This window comes from Stegostoma tigrinum, chromosome 23 (genome assembly GCF_030684315.1).
Source record: "Stegostoma tigrinum isolate sSteTig4 chromosome 23, sSteTig4.hap1, whole genome shotgun sequence".
Taxonomy (NCBI): domain Eukaryota; kingdom Metazoa; phylum Chordata; class Chondrichthyes; order Orectolobiformes; family Stegostomatidae; genus Stegostoma; species Stegostoma tigrinum.
The window spans coordinates 37,211,849-37,235,796 of NC_081376.1; the positions used below are offsets into that span (position 1 = coordinate 37,211,849).

General features: G+C 38.8%; 1 protein-coding gene across 1 annotated transcript in view; it reads right to left on the reverse strand.

Moving 5' to 3' along the window:
- Positions 1-23,948, reverse strand: part of prkar1b (protein kinase, cAMP-dependent, regulatory, type I, beta) — a 227,987-nt gene that overhangs the window by 41,334 nt on the left and 162,705 nt on the right. Inside the window, exons 6-8 of the mRNA XM_048552442.2 lie at positions 17,425-17,471; positions 10,782-10,940; positions 6,929-6,989 (exon numbers count right to left, since the gene is read on the reverse strand). Coding sequence (XP_048408399.1) covers positions 6,929-6,989; positions 10,782-10,940; positions 17,425-17,471 — 267 coding nt within the window. The remainder of the gene's footprint in view (positions 1-6,928; positions 6,990-10,781; positions 10,941-17,424; positions 17,472-23,948) is intronic.

Consider the following 23,948-nt stretch of genomic DNA (forward strand, 5'->3'; position numbering starts at 1 on the left):
AACTTTCTTCTGATACACAATAAACAAACATTGAACCAAGGGTTTTTAACACCCAAGATGAATTAACACCCCTTCCAAACTGTAACAAGACCCTAGCATTTGCCTGTATGGTTGGGTCAAACCCAATTACACTGACTGAAAGGGAAATTAACTACTATAGGTCACAGTGCTCACATAAACCTGGTGTACCAGACAAGTTTTTGAGCCACAGAAATCACATTTTACATTTACTCAGCATACAAGTTAAGCCCCCTTTTTAGTCATAGCATTCTATACACCCATCAGCAATAAGCCTCAATTTTTCACACCATAAATGTATATTTTACTTACTAGCGTATTGTAACTGGCTGCAAAGGTATCAACAAGGCAATATTGTTGCAAAATTGGGTAGAGTACTTGTGGATTGGGAGGCAGGAAGTTAGCATTTTACAAACAAAATTCTAGGATGGAAAGCATTGTGTGGTCCCTTTTTTCTGCGCTTAGAGATTTAAAATGGATGTCTGTGAGCAGCAGCTTGAAAGTTTGCCTGTACACAGACGGCACCTGAATTGAAACATTTGTTTCGAAAGGGCGTACAGCCAGCAGGTCAAGCAGCGGTTCTTAACCAGAACGGTAAGTTTTGAATTTAGCCAATCAATTTGAACCAGGAACCTAGATGGTTTTGACAACATAGGACCAGTGCTATTGTAAGGAAATTGATATGTCATCAGGGGTATAAAAGGAGGAGGCAGTTGGACAAAACCCCAGAGCCATCTGCCAGGGCTAAGTCCACAGCTCTCAAGAGAGAATTGCTGGCGCTCTCAGCCTCCTCTATCTCTTAGAGGAAGCACCATCTAAATAACAAAGGTACCCATGGCACAACTAGTTAATACTCCTGACAGAAGAATTGACAGAGAAGGCATGGAACATTCCAGAAGTCAAGAAACCTGGCTGTAATTTTGAGAGACTAAATTTTACATTTTTTATTTTAGAATGGATTTATTCAGTTTATTGATAGTTCAGTTAATTTGTTCACTGATAGAGTTAAATAAATAAATCGTTATTTGTTGATTTTTAAAAGTGAGAGTTAGGGATTTATTTTATTTAACCACAAGACGTTGCTGAAAAGCAGGTTACACTACTCCTCAAACTCCTTTTACAGATTATAGGATGAGGTGCTCCTCTTTGGGTGTTACAGTTTTAGTGCTCGGGCAGGGGGATTCTCCGCTTTGTAACAATATGGATGGTGTTGAAAAGATGCAGGAATCATTAAGACGTAACCATACTATGTAGGAATCCATACCTGTGCTGATGATTCCAAGGGTAGTCATATGTAGGCATCAGTGTCCATTGAAATCAATTTTATTTGAGAATGATGTGATTGTACAAGTCAGATAATTCATAATTGTGCCATAATCCACTTAACACTGGAAACTGACCTCACTCGTATCACCTGTAGTAAATTAAATATTAACAAGCAAGCCCATTATGAGCAATGCATATTATTAAAGTTGGCGGGGGGAGGTAGAGAGTGGAAAGCGAATAAGTCAAAATGGAGTTGAAGGGAGAATCTGGGTCTGCTTGATTTTGTTTTCCTCTTATACCCAGAAGCGTTATCACACACAAATGAGTGACCTTCCTACCATGAAAACAGCCATGACATTTTTTCTTGCATTTTCTTTTAACTAATAACCACTACCAGTAAAAACACCCATGTAGCCAACTGAATATTTACAAGCAAAGCCCACTGGGTTTGCTCTACTTATTTTTAAGTGCTCAGGTAATGAGTTCCAGTTGGGCACCCCACTGCCTGTTACCAAGGGAAATCATACTCAACAACCTCCGAAGAGAGATCGATTAGTGATTCCCCAAGGGCTTTGTAGAAGTTATCACATCCCTCCCTCTCCAAATTCGCTCCCCTGACAATAAGGCCTCCTGTATAATTTTGCTTATGGCCCCATTTCTGTTGCTTTCTGGATCTGGTAAGGGGAACATAATAAGTAGGCATGCATCTCATTCATGAAGACTAAAGAGCCACTGCAGAGGGCTTATCCTCAGTGGTAACCTCCCACTCAGTTTCCGTCATTTTCTTTGTTTCCATCTCAGAGACTGAGCCATCGTAGTCCTTAAGGCTGGCTCTCAAGCTTTCAGTAGGCTGAATTTCATGACCACAAGTTGGCACAAAGAATGCTGACTGTAGCAAGTCTTCACATGGGCCTTATCTTCTGGTTTAAAATCTGTCTGGCCTATATCCATCGTGGCCCTTTTTTAGGCTTCTTGTTTTAATTAAATCTTGCCAGCCAAATTTGGGAAGTCAGACTAAGCTTACTCCAAAGGTATAAGCCCATTAATAGTTCCACCAAGGCTACTCCTGTCATCATATACAGTGTTCTCCGTTAGTTGAAGAGGCAACATACAGGCTAGGCAGACAAAGAATCTGCAGCTTGATTTGTCATGCTACTTTTGAAATCCTGGACCCCACTCAGCCAAACTATTTGAAGACAGGTGGTTGGGTGCTGTGCCTCACTTGGTTTGTCTTTATAAACGTCAGAAACTCCCCATTGGAAAATCAGGTCCTGTTATCTGTTACAAGGACAAGGACAAGAGGTATACCATACACAGTAAAGGATCGACAGAGATTTTTATGGTGTTGTAAGAGATAGTAGAGGCCATTCAGTGCATATCAACTCATTTTGCGAGGGTATCAATAAGGTTTAAAAAATGAAAGCATTGGTTTGAATTTCTCATAGTATCGTAAAAGACTTCACTCTGTTGTGTTCCTCGATGACGGAGCCTCTTTTTATGGCCTTCACCTTCTCTTCAACAAGGTGTAATCCATCCTGTCAAGTCTCTTCCCGAGGTATATTTCCTTATTTACCTGGAATTCAGATTTTTCCCTTTTCAGCCAGATATAAGCCTCAGAAAAAAAACTATAAAACCTCCTTCAAACTCTCCATATGTTCCTTTGCAGTAGCTCCCGAGCTGAGTCTCATCCAGAAAGACTGCCAGTCTGGGCACCTTTGGAGACAGTTTTCCATCACCCTTTGAAAAATGTCACAAGCTGAATACACCCCAAAGAGTGTAGTCATACAGTCCTTTCAGCTCCAGTGGAGATAGGAATGGCTCATATACAATTTGTAAAGTATGTGCCCACCAGCCAGCTTAGCACACAAGTCTTCAATGGCATAGAATATCTGTTTAGGCGGGAAGGTCTGCTGGCCCTCAACTTACAATTTCCTCAGAGAGAGATCGAGTTGTCAGGTTTTAAAACTGAGACTACTGGCCTGGTCCATTCAGTAGACTGTGCTGGACATATGACATTCCGAAGTTTGGCATTCAGGGCATGGGGATTGGTCATGCCTTTAAGTAATTAGGGTCAGGCCTCTGGGTCTACAAAGACCATGGCTTTGGTACCTTTTATTTACCTGACGCCTTCTTGGAACACTCAGAATACTTCCCAATGACTTTATATAGATTGCCAGGGCCTATTTTAAAAGATCTGCTGTAAATCCAAGCAGATTTTCTGTTGCTATTACCTTGCCAAAAGACTGAAACCTAACCCTTGCACCACCCTTAAGTTGCATTTTTCCAATAGAAATTATCATTGGGGATTACATTTTTGAGTTCCTCTTATTTTTGAAGGACAAGAACACGTCCAAATTTCTTGGTATCTGAATAATCAAAGCAAAACACAACATTAAGTAAGAAGTTAAATTGATCTTCAAGAATGCCTGACAGGATTACTAAACCAGTAAAAGATTAAACACTGACCCACTCATTCTTTATTACTAGTTTGCTCAGCTTATGGGAAAATACACAAGAGGGTTATACTACCATGATCCTGGGAAAAAAAATTCTCATTTGCTAATGAAGTGAAATAATGAGTCAGACTCTGATGTTACAGAGTAATTACCACACAATCTTTCTTTCCAACTTCCCACATAAGATTATATAATCCTTACATCGAGTCCACATCAACCCTCCAAACAGCATCCCACTCAGACCCATCCGTGTATCCTATCCCTGTACCCTTCAATTCCCGTGGCTAATGCACCTAACTTGCACATCTTTGGATTGTGGGAGGAAACTGAGCACCCAGAGGAACCCCATGCAGACACGGGAAAAACGTGCAAATTCCACACTTGGCAGTCGTTTGAGGGTGGAACAGAAACTGGGTGCCTGACGTTGTGAGCCACCTTGCCTCCCCATTACATGAATATCTATTTGAATTAAAGAAAGGATAGCAAAGATGATTCTCGAAAGGAGTGAGAGAGACAGGGTAGTTGTCATGGGGGACTTCAACGTTCCAAATATTGACTGGGAACACTATAGTTCGAATACTATAGATGGGTCAGTTTTTGTCAGGAGGGCTTCCTGACACAGTATGTAGATAGGCCAACAAGGGGCGAAGCCACATTAGATTTGGTACTGGGTAATGAGCCTGGCCAGGTGTTAGATTTGGAAGTAGGTGAGCACTTTGGTGATAGCGATTCTGTTATGTTTACTTTAGTGATGGAAAGGGATAGGTGTATACCACTGGGCAAGAGTTATAGCTGGGGGAAAGGCAATTATGATGAGATTAGGCAAGATTTAGGGAGCATAGGAAGGAAACTGCAGGGGATGGGCACATTAGAAATGTGGAGCTTATTCAAGAAAAAGCTCCTGTGTGTCCTAGATAAGTATGTACCTGTCAGGCAGGGAGGAAGCTGTAGAGCGCGGGAGCCGTGGTTTACGAAGGAGGTGGAATCTCTGGTCAAGAGGAAAAAGAAGGCTTATGTCAGGATGAGATGTGAAGGGTCAGTTAGGGCACTTGAGGGCTACGAGGTAGCCAGGAAACACCTAAAGAGAGAGCTCAGAAGAGCCAGGAGGAGACATGAGAAGTTGTTGGCGGATAGGATCAGGGTAAACCCTAAGGCTTTCTATAGGTATTTAAGGAATAAAAGAATGACGAAAGTAAGATTAGGGCCAATCAAGGATAGTAGTGGTAGGTTGTGTGTGGAGTCAGAGGAGATAGGGGAAGCGCTAAATGAATATTTTTCAACAGTTTTCACTCTAGAAAACGACAATGTTGTCAAGGGGAATACTGAGATACAGGCTACTAGACTAGGTGGGATCGAGGTTCACAAGGAAGAGGTATTAGAAATCCTACAGAGGGTGAAGATAGATAAGTCCCCTGAGCCGGATGGGATTTATCCTAGGATCCTCTGGGAAGCCAGGGAGGAGATTGCCAAGCCTTTGGCATTGATCTTTAACTCATCATTGTCGACAGGAATAGTGCCAGATGACTGGAGGATAGCAAATGTGATTCCCCTGTTCAAGAAGGGGAGTAGAGACAACCCTGGTAATTATAGGCCAGTGAGCCTTACCTCAGTTGTTGGTAAAGTGTTGGAAAAGGTTATAAGGGATAGGATTTATAATCATCTAGAAAAGAATAAATTGATTAGGGATAGTCAGCACGGTTTTCTGAAGGGAATGTCATGCCTCACAAACCTTAATGAGTTCTTTGAGAAGGTGACCAAACAGGTAGATGAGAGTAAACCAGTTGATGTGGTGTATATGGATTTCAGCAAGGCGTTCGATAAGGTTCCCCACAGTAGTCTATTGTACAAAATGCAGAGGAATGGAATTGTGGGAGATGTAGCAGTTTAGATCAGAAATTGGCTTGCTGAAAGAAGACAGAGGGTGGTGGTTGATGGGAAATGTTCATCCTGGAGACCAGTTACTAGTGGTGTACCGCAAGGGTCAGCGTTGGGTTCACTGCTGTTTGTCATTTTTATAAATGACCTGGATGAGGGCGTAGAAGGATGGGTTAGTAAATTTGCAGACGACACTAAGGTCGGTGGAGTTGTGGATAGTGACGAAGGATGCTGTAGGTTGCAGAGAGACATAGATAAGCTGCAGAGCTGGCAAATGGAGTTTAATGCAGACAAGTGTGAGGTGATGCACTTTGGTAGGAGTAACCGGAAGGCAAAGTACTGGGCTAATGGTACGATTCTTAGTAGTGTAGATGAGCAGAGAGATCTCGGTGTCCATGTACACAGGTCCTTGAAAGTTGCCACTCAGGTTGACAGGGCTGTTAAGGCGGCATACAGAGTTTTAGCTTTTATTAATAGAGGGATCGAGTTCGGGAACCAAGAGGTTATGGTGAAGCTGTACAAAACTCTGGTGCGGCCGCACTTGGAGTATTGTGTACAGTTCTGGTCACCGCATTATAAGAAGAATGTGGAAGCTTTGGAAAGGGTGCAGAGGAGATTTACTAGGATGTTGCCTGGTATGGAGGGAAGGTCTTACAAGGAAAGGCTGAGGGACTTGAGGCATTTTCATTAGAGAGAAGGTTGAGAGGTGACTTAATTGAAACATATAAAATAATCAGAGGGTTAGATAGGATGGATAGGGAGAGCCTTTTTCCTAGGATGGTGACGGCGAGCATGAGGGGGCATAGCTGTAAATTGAGGGGTGAAAGATATAGGACAGATGTCAGAGGTAGTTTCTTTACTCAGAGTAGTCAGGGAATGAAACGCTTTGCCTGCAACGGTAGTAGATTCGCCAACTTTAGGTACATTTAAGTCGTCATTGGATAAGCATATGGACGTACATGGAATAGTGTAGGTTAGATGGGCTTGAGATCGGTATGACAGGTCGGCACAACATCGAGGGCCGAAGGGCCTGTACTGTGCTGTAATGCTTTATGTTCTAACTTGAATCATTTAAATACCTTGCAGGTTAGAGTTCAGACACTAAATTCCACTGATGGTGGTCACTGAGTGAAAAGTTTCCAATTGTCAGCCACTTCGCAGTTTTGTGTGCAGTTCTATTAGGGCTACTTAACGTCAGTCACAGGACAGTGTTTTCTGGCCCTGGCGTTAAACACTTAGGCATGAACAAAGACTTATCTCCAGACAAACTACATGTGTGGCAATAACCAGCATTTTCACAGTTGACAACTGACCCAAAATGGAGACCTTGCTCAGGAATTCCTCATACATCTTCCGCTTTCTCAGTGTGCTACCCTGATCAAAAAGAAAGAATATATGGAAGTTAGTTGATTTGAGTTGATTTGTTTCAGCAGCTGTTAGTTATTTTCTTTTCAGTAGTTAAAACTATCCATGTGCTACGTAGCATGTAAGCCACGAGCAAGACTTCGTGAAATACACAATGCGTATTTTCAAAGCTGACAGATCTCTCTGGATAAATGTGCATCTAGTTTAGTACTATCCAAAGTGCTATGTTTTCATTGCATAATTGATTTCATTCAAACATTTTAACAGGAAAAAATTCAGTCAATTACTCCTGACTTCTTTTCAATTTATTTTAAGTTTATCTCATCCATATAAAAAAGTAGTATTCATTGTGTTCAATTAACACATTTTAGATTATGAATAACAATTCAAGTACATGTAGGCCAATCTCAAAACACTTGCTAGACATTCAAAAAATAAACTGTGTTCCAGAAATAAAGCTCCTTGCCAAAACAGTAATATCCTCAAAATGCAATAGAAAAAACTGAACTTGATGTATTCAATCACTGTTAATGGCCCTGATTATCAAGAATAGCATACTATATGTAAATTATAAATAAACTCGTTTTCTATTTTCATTCAAAAACAAAGGGATCACTGAATGCAATTCTCCCAAAACATCTGGAATCCTAAGTGATAAAACAAAATTTGACTTACGAGCCACCTTAGCAGCCCTGCTAACCTGTAATTGTATATTTGAACAATTACACTCATTCATACAGGGCAGCAAATCTTCCCCAAACAATAGAAATGAGTGATTGTACAAGGTTCACTTGTTCTAAGCTTCCTTTACTTACTTAATGCATAAAACATGGTATGTCATCAGGCTGCTTCTAAGGCTAAAAGAGATAAAGCAGTATACCAAAGTGTCACAGCACTGACATTTTAAATTTTATGAGGTTAGACAGGTTGTACTCATCCTTTGAACCTGAATACCCTTAAGTTATTCTACATACTCCTGTGTGCATATGTGGTTATTATAATGGTTTTAGTACTGCTTTCTGAACAAGGGAGGGTGGCTGAGGAAAGATACCACAAAAACATGACAGGTGATAATGCTGATCCAAAATTATATGGAAGAAAGGAATTGACCATGTGGTCACAAACTTAATTATTTTTAATAAATTAAATGTATTGTGTTCAACAACTCTTTTACACAAGAGGAAAATCTCCAAAATTGTTTATTATTGTGAACAACACATACATCAAGCATAGTTCAGCATTTAATTATTTTTAGTTCCATACTTGGGAGTCTCAAAGAAATTAAAACAATGATTATTTTCATTTAATGTTGAATTTTAATATATCCAACAGAATGTATAAAATATTAGAATACATTACTTCCCTCACCATTCTTTTCCTGCCTAGCTTTCAAATTACACTTCGCATAAGCCACAAAATATTCAGCAAGTACCTTCTCTCCAAAGCCTCCATGAGGTAGGTGAAAATGGTCTAGCAACAAATTTTTATTCCAACGTCTTCACTTGTGGCTTAACTACCACAACACCTTCCTTGCCAGGTTCCAACCTTGCACCCTCGATACAGTTCAATTTTTCGAAAATTGCAACACGTTCAACTTGCTCAATCTGTGCTGATCTACGTCAATTCCACAAACCCAATGGCATAAATTTAAAAGCCTTTTTGTTGTCTTTAACTCCCTGCATGGCTTTACCTAAACAATCTCTGTAAATTCATCCAGCCTTTAATCTATTCTTCTGTCCCCCATGTGTCTCTGTATTCTTTGGTCTCATTCCTCTCTTCCATTTGGGCCCAATGTCATTAACCTTCTCCACCTCTGTCACCTACTTCAGAATCCGTTCCTTTGCCTAAAATTTCAGGTATAACCTGTTCCAACGGCTCTCCTTTCCAAGTTTACTGCTGGCTTTCCACAGCATTAAAATGGCCATTATGTTAAAGGCAGTCTAAAGTTGCTGTACATACCAGTTCCTGGTATCATGCACTGATCAAGATGATCTACTATTATAGCAATATCCATTAGATTAGAATAATAATAATGGAGTTATACATGAGAAAAATCCACAAAACATTGCTCTTTAGCAATTTATATAAATAAACATTATTGTTTTTAAATGTAACCTGACTTAGCAGCAATTGCCATACAGCCAGGAAAGCATTGTTTGCAAATTTGAAGGCATTTGATTTAAAAGGTTCAAAAATAAAAATGAGTTTGGACTTAGGATGTGAAGGATAAGCCTCCAAATTTTCATTCCTGATGGGCAACATCAAGGCGGGTGCATCATTCATTTTGGTACACTTAATTGAATGGCTTCATGAAAATACAGTTTGAGGTCCAAGTTCAATGATGACATTCCCTGCTGAAAATGTAAAGGCAGGAAGTTATCCCTATAATGAGAGCATTTATATTTCTGATGTTCGTGGATAACGCTACCCAAAGGCAATGGATACTGATCCATTCCACAAATTTTCTTTTTGTAAAATAATGGAGAAAATGAAAGAACGTTCTTCTGGGAGCTCCAGCAAATTTTAATGAATGGAAATGTGAATGTACAGTATTTTTAAAGGTGGAATTTCAAACAATACATGAAGTGACTTAAAAATGTATCAAAAAAGAACAGGAACTGCATTCTCCACTTCTGTTTAAATACTCCCTCACATGATGTGTATCAAGTTTTCAACTCTGGATCAAAGCCCACAGAATGTGAAAATATTTTCCAGCATGCACTTCTACTTTGCCCTCTAAAAACTCTGGGTTGAAAAATAATCACATTTGAAATCTGATGCTAATACTAAAATAGTTATTTTGTCTCTTCAGTTGAATAAGGATTTGTTAAACCAAGAGGTAGGAAACATTAACTTATGCCAACAAGTCTCCACTGTCTTTCTCTAATTTTCTATTAGATAGTAAAATGAAGAAGCTCAAAATTCTTGTAGTTTTTCTCTCTCTTGCCCTTTGGGCTAAATACCCTCCTCTGTCAGATGTTTTCCATTGACGATAGATCAAATTTATAATTTACTGTTTAAAATCTTCCAAGCACAAACAAGCATGTAACTACTTAATTGCATGAAAAACTGGTGAACTAACAAACTACATCACTAAAAATGATCATTCTTTCACCATTGATATTAGAAATCAATACTGTTATGCTTTGCCAGAAGAACTATTCTCTGTACAGAAATGGCTTTCAGTACTCATTTGTTTCATCTTCTATCAATAAATTCATTTCAATGCTTTCACATTCCTTATAGTCTTCTGGTACGGCATGGTTGTACAAAAATGAAAAATCTGAAACTACCCAATTACAGGCAACAAACAAACCCCAAAGAACAATAACAAAAAGCTCTTCACAGTGCGAAAAGTCTTGTAATTTATGTCAGAGTTTATGTTATAATTTAGAAGGGATTGACTTCAATTTTTAACAATAGAAACTTACACAATCAATGTTTCACATGTATTTTTACACAAAACCAAGCAAAAATTTTTCAGGTACCAAGCTAACTTTTCTTTATATTGTGCATTTTTTTTCTATTTACGATGCCCAAGTTTGGGTAACATTGAACACAAGTATAATATTAGAGGCCGGTAAGTTGTTTGTAAATAAATATAATGAAGCAAATCCAAAATATTTTGCACTCATCCAAAATTATAAGTTGATTAAATTTTGCATGTCAGGAATTAATTGGAAAAATATTAAAATTGTTATTCACAACAACTTTCGACTTCAGACTAGAATGATCTTTCTTTATCAACAGATCCCTGAAACTGTAGCAAAATGAAAAATGGCGAAGTAATTTAAGACAGACCATCAGAATGCGCCTGTAGCTGTCTCTGTCAATTCCCCACAGCTTGAGGTCTGTCTTGGCCTTGACAGTTGCGGCTCTTGGTGTGCCATAGATCAGAGCAAGCTCTCCAAAGCTGCCACCTTCTCCAATGTTTGTAACCCATTCTCCATTTACATAAACCTATGGAAAAAAAAGTTAACCACGTCATCTCTATTTTCCTCTCTTTCAACCAGGTAGAACACATTGATATTCCGTCTTCCAATATTCTTAGTTGGAGTAAAAATGGAACTACAGACCCTTATAACAAAGTGTGGAGTTGGATGAACATAGCAGGCCTAGTAGTCTCTTAGGAGCACAAAAGCTGACGTTTCGGGCCTAGACCCTTCATCAGAAAAGGGGGATGGGGAAGAGGGTTCTGAAATAAATAGGGAGAGGGAGGTGCAGATCGAAGGTGGATAGAGGAGAAGATAGGTGGAGAGGAGACAGACAAGTTAAAGGGGGCAGGATGGAGCTTGTAGAGCTAAGTTTAGGTGGGGAGGTAGGGAGGGGATAGGTCAGTCGGGGGAGGATGGACAGGTCAAGGGGGCAGGATGAGGTTAGGAGGTAGGAAATGGAGGTGCGGCTTGAGGTGGGAGGAGGGGACAGGTGAGAAGAAGAACAGGTTAGGGAGGCGGGGACGAGATGGGCTGGTTTTGGGATGCAGTGGGGGGAGGGGAGATTGTGAAATCCACATTGATACCATTGGGTTGCAGGGTTCCTAAGCGGAATATGAGTTGCTGTTCCTGCAACCTTCGGGTGGCATCGTTGCGGCACCGGAGGAGGCCCAAGATGGACATGTCATCTAAGGAATGCGAGGGGGAGTTGAAATGGTTTGCGACTGGGAGGTGCAGTTGTTTGTTGTGAACCGAGCATAGGTGTTCTGCAAAGCGGTCCCCAAGCCTCTGCTTGGTTTCCCCAGTGTAGAGGTAGCCACAACAGGTACAGCGGATGCAGTATACCACATTGGCAGATGTGCAGGTGAACATCTTAAAATGTTGTGAAACACATCAATGAAACATTATAGCTTGCCGAAAAGATTTCAAAATCTGGCTACTTAAACCTGAAGATATAACTTTTTTAAATTTCAAGCTTGCATGGTTTTCTAAACCCAGTTATTTTGTATTGCATTTGGAACATATAGGATCAAGAAACAGAACAATCAGAATGTTTTTAAATGTTAGAATTATCAAAACCAATAAGCCTGATGCTATTTAACTACATTTACATATTATTACTACCTTTTATTCAGAAAAGACAGATGGAAACTAAGAAAAATACAATGTTTGTGCAAATAATTGCACATCACATCATGTAGTCCCTTGCTATTGTCAGGCAAATTCTCATAGGGATTAGATAATCTAAGGTAAACTCCTGAGACTCCTCGGATGTCACCCAAATCTTCCCAAGGCCTTATCAGTGGTCCATGGCCTCTGGACGTTATACCCTCATGTGGATATGACTTTAATAATTTAGAAAAAAGACAATGCTCCAACATGTCCGTAAGTACAAACATAAGTAACCTTATAAATTATAATTGAGATACTTCTTAGCTCCACTATGTTTTTCTGACAAAATGTTGTCTTCCACAAGATCTTCAAGATGTACACGGAAAGATTACTTAATAGGATGTTTCAATTAAATCTGAAGTACACAATTACCATGCCCTCAATTTTATTATCTAAACTGTTTCCTTCCTGAAGGTAATAACTTCCTGTTTGAAGTGTGATATTGGAGGATTAGTTTACTATAGATACTAGTCTTGCACTTGATCACAGTGCTAAAAGGCTAAACGATACATGTTCTTGGTAACTTGAGAGGCATGTTCAAACATATCTGTAGGATTCGAGATACATTCTACGTCACAGTTTTCAGAAATAAATGAGTGAGAACTTAGGGACAAATTGCTTGATTCTTAAAACTGGACACTTAATCAATTGTTGCATTAGGACGGACAATAGTTTAAGGTAAAGATTTCCCCTCTATACTAGTACCAACCAAATTTAAAAGAGCTTAAGTTCCATCTGGGTCTCTGGTTGTCACCTACGCAGATGTAAGTCACATTTAAACCTTAAGAAAAGCATTATTGTTCAATTCCTACCTAGTGGTCTGCTATATCGGGCACATCATAACAACTTTGTTCCGAAATATGAAGGGTTACATTTTTATTCATATTTTACTGTTAAAACTGAAATCTGATAAATAATGAATCCCACTTCAGTAGGCAAACTCAGGTCATATTAACCAACAGTTCAGAAAGGCTCTATATTCAATCCATGGATTGCACTGGTGTCACTGACCTCAGCTCAGCTAAAGGGTGGGCATTAGAATTGGCCTGAGGATGTGCACAAGGAAAAGGAAAAAAAAGCGGTCTCTTCCTATCTGCTTGATACTTTGTAAGCATTTTTGAAAGATCAAGTGAGTGGATGAGTAATCTTATGTTTCACTTTCCTCCTATAATAGGCACATTTAATACCAAAAGTTGAGTATAGCTTGATCACTATTACTTCACTAATTGCACTTTTTTCAACTTTGGTACTTTCTATTGACCTTTATGTCACCCAATTAGGGGGAAAAAAGGCACATCTCATTAGCACATTGTTCCTGACCATTTTGCATAAATTGTCCAGGTGTTGAAAACGAAACAGTTCAAACATTACCACTGCAAGGTCTTCTAGTTCAAACAAATTGCCTCAGCTCAGTTATAATTACAAAATTAAACCTAGAGCTTGGTAAACTTTTTTATCACATTTACTGATTATCAAAGTTAACAGTACGGATTGTCAGCAGCAACATTTATATCATTGTAGTAGTTAACAACATTGTGAATGTCAGGTGCACTACTCAAAGTTACAATTCTGCATGGTCTTTTACTGAATATGAGACAGTGACTAGTGGGGTACGGCAGGACTCAGTAATTCTATATATATTATATATATATATATATATATATATAATTTAGATGAGGAACTAAATGTAATATTTCAAAATTTCAATATTATCATAGTTGATCGTAGAGCTCAACACTATAGCCTGATTTAGATGAGGCACTAAACGTAATATTTCAAAATTTGCTGATGACACCAAAGCTGTGTGGAAGTGCAACCTGTGAGGAGAATGCAGAAGTGTTGCAATGTGATTTGGATAGTCTGAGTGAGTGAATAAATGCATAGCAGATGCAGTATAGTGTGGATAAATGTGAGGTTATCCATTTTGGCAGCAAAAACAGAAAGGCAGGTTATTATTTGAATGGTTGTGAAATGAGAAGTAAAAGACACATTTATTTTTACTGTTTCATATCTCTAACTAATCCTGTATCCATCCAAAAATAAAAGTTCAGACTTTAATTTCACACATTAATCTCTTACATGGGACTTTGTCAAAAACCTTCAAAAAGTCCAAATAATCCACATGCACAGGTTCCGTCTAATCAACTCGACTAGTTCCATCCTTGAGCAATTCCACTAGATTTGTCAAGTAGAATTTCCATTCTGTAAATCCATACTGATTGCGTCTGATTCTGTTTGCTAAGTGCACTGTTACAAAATCCTTAATAACGGACTCTGGTATTTTTTCCATGACCAACTTCAAAGTCACTGATCTCTAATTCCCTGTCTTCTCTCCACCATCCTTTCTAAATAGTGGGATTACATTAATTACCCTTCAATCTATAAGAACTGTTCCAGAATCTGAAATCTTGGAAGGTGAATCCAATTCTAGGGCTACTTTAAGTACTCTGGAATGTAGATTATTAGGGCCTGGGGAGTTATCAGCCTTCAATCCCCATCAATTTCTCCACTAATGCAGATTTTGCTTCAGTTCCTCCTCTTACTCAACCCTGTGTTCTCCATCATTTCCAGTATGTTATTTCTGTCCTCCTTTGTGAAGGCAGAAGCAAAGTATGAACATAGTTCAGCAGTTATCTATTTGCTCCCTGTTATAAATTCCTCCATTTCTGACTATAATGGACCTATATTAGTTTTAACCTCTTTTTTCCTTTACATACCTACAGAAACTTTTACAGTTATTTCTTATGTTTCCTGCAAGCTTACTCTCATACTCTATCTTCCCCTTCTTAATCAAACCTTTGGTCCTCCTTTGCTGACTTCAAAGCTGTTCCCAAAACTCGGGTCTATTGTTCTTTCATGCCAAATTGTATACTGTTTTTGCGTCTAATACTATATTCAACTTCTCTCTGTTACCCACAATTTGGACACTATTCTGTGTGCAATCTGGGAGGAACAAATAATTTCTGTAGTTCACCCATTTGCTGTTTGACTATCCATTGTCATTCTTTTCAGTAATGTTTCCCAGTCTATCATACCCAACAAACACCTCATGCCATTGTAGTTTTCCTTACTAAGATTTAGGACCCTAGGGTCAGAATCAACTGCCTCATTCTCAATCTTGAAGAAGAATTCTAGCATACTATGGTCACTTATCCCCAAGGATCTCTCACAACTACCAAATATCTCTTTCTTACTGCATGATACCAGCTCTCCAGATGATTCCTCAACATATCGAACCAGAGAGCAATCCTGCATGCATTATAAGAATTCCTATACTGTCATATTGTGACAGATTTGATTCTTCTAATGTACATTCAGATTAAAGTCACCCATAAGTAAAGACATTTGTTTATGGCATGCATCTCTGACTTAGTGTTCAATACCACTCCCAAACATCACCAGTACAGTTTGGTGGTCTATATACCACCTGCACTAATGATTTTTGCCCCCATTAGTATTTCTCAATTCTAACCACACAGATTCTATATTGTCTGAACTAATATCATTCTGTAATATATTAAAATGTATTCATGGTAAGACCAATGAATATCAAAACTGGACTTTACAAAGTTTTGTTTTTAAGTTTGCAATTCTTTGCAAATGAGGAACTTGTAAAGTTACAAATTTATAGGTGACAGTAATTTCAATTCAGGTCCATTCAAGAACGGGCACAGCCTTTGCTTGAAGTTGGGTAAATTCAAAACAAATTTTGAAATAGTTTTATTCAACATGATACATTACAAGTCAGCTCTACAAAGCAACAATTTAAAGAGGTTACACCATTTAATCAATATATTTTAATGCATAACTGAGACATAGCGTGGCATGAGAAATGTAAAGATTCGTGGGGTGTTAACTGGCAACAGGTGAAGTTACTGCAACAATATCCAGTGGAAGTGAGTAAAATACATCAGACATTGGAACATATTAAAACAATGAGTTTGTACTATGGTAATTCTGTCCACTTTGTCATGATGTAACTGCATTTATAACAGTGCTTAAGGTTCTTGTCACCACAGGACATAATAATATGGCTGTACTGAAATGATAAAGAGAGCAATTACAATAAATGAGTAGATGCAAGGATTGGACTATAATAGTGATTATGCAAATCCAGTATATTCTCACTGGAAAAGTGAGAGATAGGGGATATGATTGCTGTTTTCAAGATTCCATAGTGACAAGACAACATAAAACATGAGTTGCTTCACCTATCTAGAAATAATCTGAACCAGAGGGGACAGTCTTTGCTTGAAGTAGGCTAAAGTTTTAGGAAAGATTTGTAGCTCGGGTTGTGGGTTAGGTTGTTGACTTGTTCACTGAGCTAGCTTGTTCTCATCCAGATGTTTCTTCCCTATACTAGGTGACATAATCAGTCAGGCCTTTGATGAAGCGATGTTGTCCTACTCCGCTTGGAATAGAAACTGTCCACTCTGTTACAGTGAGTTGTGATATTTCTGTCTGAGTCTTACAGACAGTACGAGCAGAAAGCATTGAATCACTCAAATGCAAATTAGAGACATTTTTGAGGAAAATAAGTTATGATTGTAAAATCTGAACTATGAGCAGTAGTATGGTTGGGAAGAACCTGGGCTTCAAATCTAATGATTACTAAAGTTCTCTGCCACTAGGATTTTCCTTTTTTGACGTCTCAACCTGCTGCAGACTAATTGCTCAGAAATAGTGCTACGATTTGTTGAGAATGATAAGTTTTAGTAGGAGTTGGCAGGTGGTAAACTTTGATAGACCTTTTTATGTGTAATAGTAAAGAATTTTTCAATATAATTCTGTAACTAAAGTTACTGTGTAGTAAATGTACAAAATACTTAAACACTATTACAGTAATTAACTGATAATTTGGTTTAATTTAGAACTACATGATTTTATAATGAAGACCAATTCCATACGATCTCATTGCAAATAATTTAATAAGCAAATAAAAAGGGTCGTGTAACATAGTGGCAATGTCCCTATACTTGAACAGGGAGGCCTGGGTTCAAGTCCCACCTGTTCTAGAGACGTGTAATAACATCTCTAACAAGTTGATTTTAAAAAAACCTGGCTTAGCAGATACCGATGTGAGCTGCAGAAAGTGATTATATGTTAAATTGTTTCGCTGCACTGAATCAGAAGTCCATGAATAAATTATCCTGGCTCAACAGGTGCCGCATGTGTTAAAATGGTCAGCTTTGCAGAGGTCAATACTGCCTTCAAATATTCACCAATGGCACAAAATACTAATGCATTATTCTACATAAATATCCATAAGCATTACTTTTACTCACCTTAAAATGCACAACAAACCACAGGTATTTAAAAGTATTATTTTAAAAACTTACATCAACTTCACCCTGGTCAATCACATAGAAATTGTCACCCTCATCACCTGAGAACAGAAAGGGCAACATACAAAAGTTTCATTTTAAAATATATTTAGATAGGAAAGCTTAAAATCAACAATTCTCTTCACAACGCATTGCATTTCAGGATGTTTTAGTTGCTATGTCAAAACAGTACATGTAATAACAAGCTAAAGAATTTCTTGACAAGCATTAAAGATATCCTAAGACCTCTTCTTTATCTGAACCAAAAATTCTCTTTTCTCAAGTTTCAGAGATAAATTATTGTCTTGACTTGAAAACCAAAAAAGAGTCTGAGAAGGCTTAACAATTCCCTACTCAAGTTCACAGACTCTGAGTTTTCAAAGGCATAGCTCTATAGTTGTCAGATTTGTTAAGACTTCAGATGTCCAGTTTAATCTACCCTCCACTTAGCCTCATCTTTAAAAGCCAATCTTCAAGTACCAGTACTTTGTGTAGTAGCAGAACCATAAGGCCACTTTTCCTTTTAGTCACCCTCAGACTAAGGCTCATGACATCTAGTTAACCTCAAATTCCAATATTTCTGAATGAGTCTAGGTTTTCAAAATTTAACATGCTGGTCTCTGGACTATTTTTGTCAGCCGAAAATTTGGCACATGTACAAAACAGAAAACTTTGTAATGTGTCTACTTTTATTGTTTGAATAAAGAATAAAATAGAATTCCTTATTGTCTTAAGTTTCTTCCATCAAAAGATTGGCAAAGTATGTTGAAAAATGGAAAGATTATGAAGAAAACTTACATTTCATATTTTTCATCAGTGTTGATCGAGTTTAGAACCTACTGAAATGCAAAGTGCTATGCTTAATATAACAAAGTATTTATTAATTGTACACAAAATCTCTCACTGGTGCGACAAGTACTTGTATTTATTCAGTACCCTTTGTAGGTTATTTATGTTTGCTACAATACGATTCACAAGGCAGTGTAATCTAGGGCACACAGAGTACCAAGATCAGACAGCGATCAACTTTGCACAATGAGCTCTCATGTTGAAAACATTGAAAAAGTACGATAATGGCCGATGGCTGATTTTAAAAAAGTCCTGTTCTTCTGGGGTGGTGGACGTGGGCTTGAGAAATGCTGATTGTAGGTCACCCCTACACTGATACAAGTCTTGTCAAGTTACTGTAGTGAGTTAGCACTTTGTAGATGATATAAACTGTAGCCACACTGTAGTGATGTAGGAGGGAGTGAATGTTTCAGAAAGTGGATGAGGCACTGTTGAAGCAGGCTGTTTTGATCAGTTTGGCTCCTCGTTACTATTTACTGCCTCTTGACACTCCTCATTAAAACAATATTAATTAGCTTTTAATTCAAATTTTATTTAATTTGATGAATTTAAATCCCTCAACTGTTATGGTGTAATTTGAACAAATACCTCTTGAACATTAAGCCAGATCTCTGGATTTGTGGTCTGTTAACTTATCAACTTTGTTATCTGCCGGCTTTAATTTTTTTTTAGAATTATGGAATCCCTACAGTGTGGAAACAGGCCATTCAGCCCAGCAAGTCCATACCGACCTTCCAAAGAGCACCCCATCCAGACCCACTCCCCTACCCCTGCATTTCCCATGTCTAACCCATCTAACCTAAACATCCCTGAACACTATGGGCAATTTTGCAGAGCCAATTCACCCCTGCTACACATCTCTGGACTGTGGGAGGAAACTCACGCAGACATGGGGAGAACGTGCAAACTCCACACAGACACAATCTTTTTATTAACTCACAAAGACCAATTAATTTTGTTCCAGTTTAATATCTCCAAAGGTTTCCCCACCATTAATGTCAGGGCGAATGGCACCCTGTAACCCCAACCATGGCTAATCCATCTAGAGTACACATCCCTGGATACAATATAGCCAATCTTCCTAACCTGCACATCTTTGGACTGTGGGAGGAAACCAGAGCACCCAGTGGAAACCCAGGCAGCCAGGTGGAAAATGTGTAAACTGCAATTAGACACTCACCCAAGGCTGGATTCAAACCTGAGTCCCTGGAGCTATGAGACAGCAGTGCTAACCACTGCACATTGACTGAAATTATTCAGCAGAAGAATTATTGAAATTTACGTGAAATTTAAAACTATACTGAGATATAAACAGAGATAGAAAAAAAACGTTTTTTCCTTTATGTTTTCTCTCCATGACAAAGGATCTACTCGAAAATAAAGTAATACAACAGTAGATGAGCAGTAAGAAATCCACAAATAGATACGAAAATGTAAAATAATTTGAAAGCCAAGTATCAACTATTAATAGTGCCGTTAATAAGAAATAGACAATGACACATGGGCAATTGCTGTCTGATGGCTGCTGAGCTCAGAGTTGGGACAGAAGTAGCTCCTATAGCAGTTTATCCTGACTGTGCAGTGCATTTCAGTAGCCCCCCTGCTCGCCATATTAGAAAAAGGGTTAAGAAAAAGGGGCCTCAGATATAAGTTAAGCCCCAAATGGAACTCAGCAGGAAATGATATCCAGTGGGATCACCATCATTGCAACTAAAAGCACAGGTATCTTTGAGGAGCTTATCAAGCATGATTGAATGGTGGAATAGACTTGATGGGCCGAATGGCCTAATTTCTGCTCCTATGTTTTATGATCTTATGGTCTAATAAATACTGATCACTGTGGCCCAGTAGTTTCCTCCTGGAAGGTGCATATCCCTGTTGACAGTCAAAACAATGAACACTCTGAATGAAGAACCATCATTGTATGCTAGCAGCTTGCAAGATATAACATTGGTATTACTGCCCTCAGGGAAACCAGAACCACCACTAAAAGCCAGCTTAGGTAGGAAGGAAGGAGGAGAATACACTTTCTTTTGGAAAGGAAAATCAGAACAAGATTTTCGTATTCACTGAATTCGATACGGCAATCAAAAACAGATCTGCAAATTGTTATATTCCCAGCTGACGTTGTTACCAGCCAAGTCAGATCCCAGACAGGCATGCGGCTTTATAGATCATATTTAGATTTGTTTAGTTTTAACAAAGTGGTTTCTCACTGAATCACGAGCATGTAATTTTACTTGAACGATAGAAGTTTATTAAGAAAAGAACTGAATATAAATAGAATCAGCCAAACATCTACTTGCAATACAAAATTCAAATATTTTTAAACACAATAAAAGTATAAACACAGTAATTGCAATACTTCTTTACAAATTAAAATAAAAACAGAGCTGAAACAAAAACTGAAAAAGCAAACAAAATTTAAAAAGAAAGTTCTTCTACAGTTCCCAAAACACATCCCCAGTACAGTACCCAAAACAAAACACAATTCGTACAATACTCATACCAGAGTCCCTGTATATAATATCTTGGTAGGTTTAGGCTATCTGTGACTTCTACTTTTAGTCTGGAACCGCCAATATCTTCCCAAAACTAACGTACACATGCATCAATGCAGTGAGCTTTAAGAAACTCTGGAGGGCAACATTTCTAGTCTCAGACCAACACTTATTCTTCACTCTAAGGTAACCAAGTTCAATATATCTTTCCCTTCTCAGAAGCACAGGTCTATACAGCCATCCTATTCCAAACAGCTCACAGGACTATCAAAACCTCAAAGTAATCTCTCCTTCTAATCTACAGATGTTTCCCTTAAGCTTACTAAAAGCTCCAGAAATCTCCAACAAACCTTGAGGCTCTACTATTTAACTTACTGGGTCATAAAACAATCTAAAATAAACAAAAGCCGTTAGTGGTTCACATGAATCCATTCACTCTAAAATAAGCCCTCAAAACAGTTTTAAAAGAAATCACCAAGGCCACAAAAATATTTACAAGTTAATAATTATCTTCAGATACACAGAAAACTCAGCAGTTAATAAGTGAACAACCAGTAACCCAGGCATATAATAGCCAACATTAATATATACATATAAATCCCAGAGTTTACATCACAAAATATACTTGCAGAACTTCCAACTGGTATTAACTAACATATCATCCTACGTATTCTACTCAGGGAGGAAACCACTGGGCCACAGTGATCAATACTTATAAGACCATAAGATCATAAGACATAGGAGCAGAAATTAGGCCACTAAGCCCATTGAGTCTGCTCCACTAATCAATCATGCCTGATAAATTCCTCAAACCCATTCTCTCGCTTTTCTCCCCGTAACCCTTGATCTCCTTGATAATCAAGAACCTATCTATCTCAGTCTTAAATGTACTCAATGGCCTGGCCTCCACAGTCTTCTAAGGCAGTGAATTCACCACTCTCTGGCTGAAGAAGTTTCTCCTTATTCCCATTCTAAAAGATCTTCCCTTTTCTCTAAGGCTGTGCCCTCGGGTCCTAGTCTCTCCTACCATTGGAAGCACCTTCCCAACATTCATTCTGTCCAGGCCATTCAGTATTCTGTAAGTTCCAATTATATCTCCCCTCATCCTTCTAAATTCCAATGAGTATAGTTCCAGTGTCCTCAAACAGTCCTCATATGTTAAGCTTTTCATTCCTGGGACCATTCTCATGAACCTCCTCTGAACCCGCTCCAGGGCCAGTGCATCCTTCCTGAAATTTGGGGCCCAAGACTGCATACAATACTCCAACTGTGGCCTGACCAGAGCCTTATTGAGTCTCAGTATTACATCGCTGCGTTTATATTCAAGTCCTCTCAAAATAAATGCCAACATTGCATTTTCCTTCCTCGAAGTCCACATAGATTATATCCATTGGCTCTCCTTGGTCTATCTTGCTTGTTACTTCCTCAAAGAATTCTAGCAGATTTGTCAGGCATGACCTCCCCTGGATGAAACCATGCTGACTTTTCTCTATTTTACCATATATTTCCAAATATTCAGAAATCTCATCCTTTACAATGGACTCCAATATCTTCCCACGACTGAGGTTAGGCTAATCGGGCTGTAATTTTCCATCTTTTGCCTTACTCCCTTTTTAAACAAGGGTGTCATGTTAGTGATTTTCCAGTCCTCTAGGGCCCTCCCTGACTGTAGCCATTCCTGAAAGATCACCAGTAACGATTCCACTATCTCTTCTGCTATCTTCTTTAGAACTCTGGGGTGTAGTCCATCTGGTTTATCAACCTTCAGGCCAATCAGTTTTAATAGCATCTTTTTCTTGGTGATGGCCACCATACTCAGCTCTGCCCCCTGCCTCTCTTGAATTTTTGGGAGATTACTCATGTCTTTCACCGTGAAGACTGATATGAAGTAATTATTTAGTTCCTCAGCCATTTTCCTTGTTCCCCACTACTATCTCTCCACCATCATTTCCAGTGATCCAATGTCCACTTCTGCCTCTCTTTTGCCCTTTAGATATCTAAAGAAACTCTTACAGTCCTTTTTGTGTTACCTTCTGTTGGCATTTGTAAGGTTCCCAGTCCTCTGGTTTCCCACTGCCCTTTGCCACATTATATGCTTTCTCTTTTGCTTTTATGCTATCCCTGACTTCTTTAGTCAGCCATGATTGCCTCATCCTCCCCGTACCATGCTTCTTTTTCCTAAGGATGTATTTTTGCTGCATCTCCTGAATTATTCCCAGAAACTCCTGCCCTTGCTGTTCCACTGTCTTTCCTGCCCGGCTCCTCTTCCAGTCAATTCTGCCCAACTCCTCCCTCATACCTCTAGTCGTCTTTATTCAGCTATAATACTGTTACCTCTGATTCTATTTTCCCCGTCTCAAATTGCACAGTAAATTCTATTGTGTTATGGTCACTGCCTCCTAATGGTTCCTTTATCTTAAACTCCCTTATCAAGTCTGCCTCATTGCACAACACTAAATCCAGTACTGCCTGTTCCCTTGTGGGTTCTACCATGAGCTGCTCCAAAAAGCCATCTCGTAGACATTCCACAAACTCCTTTTCTTGCAATTCACTACCAATATGATTTTCCCAGTCCACCGGCCTATTGAAATCTCCCATGATCACTGTGACTTTGCCTTTCTTGCATCTCTTCTATCTCCTGGTGTATCTTGCGCCCCAGATCCTGACTACTCTTTGGAGGCCTGTACACGACTTCAACTACAGTTGTTTTTACCTTCGCAGTTCCTCAATTCTACCCACACAGATTCTATACCATCTGACCCTACTTCGTTTCTTCCTATTGATTTAATTCCATTTCTCACTAACAAGGCAACCCCACCTCCTCAGCCCACCTGCCTAGCTTTTTGATAGGATGTATATCCTTGGATATTCAGTTCCCAATCTTGATCTCCATGCGGCCACATCTCCATGATGCCTACCACGTACCTGGAAATTTCAATCTGCACCATAAGCTCATTTACCTTATTTCTTGTACTGTGTGGATTCAGATAAAACACCTTCAGTCCTGTATTAGCATTCCCTCTTCTCATTGTCATTCGTTTTTCCAGAGTTTGATTGTCAGACCTTTCCTAACACTCTGTCCTATTTGTGTCTGTGCTGGAGACTTTCATAACCTCTCCTGAGTTATCTTTTCACAGGTGCTATTAATAACAAATCCAGAATTATTTTATGCAGATCTGGATTTTGCAT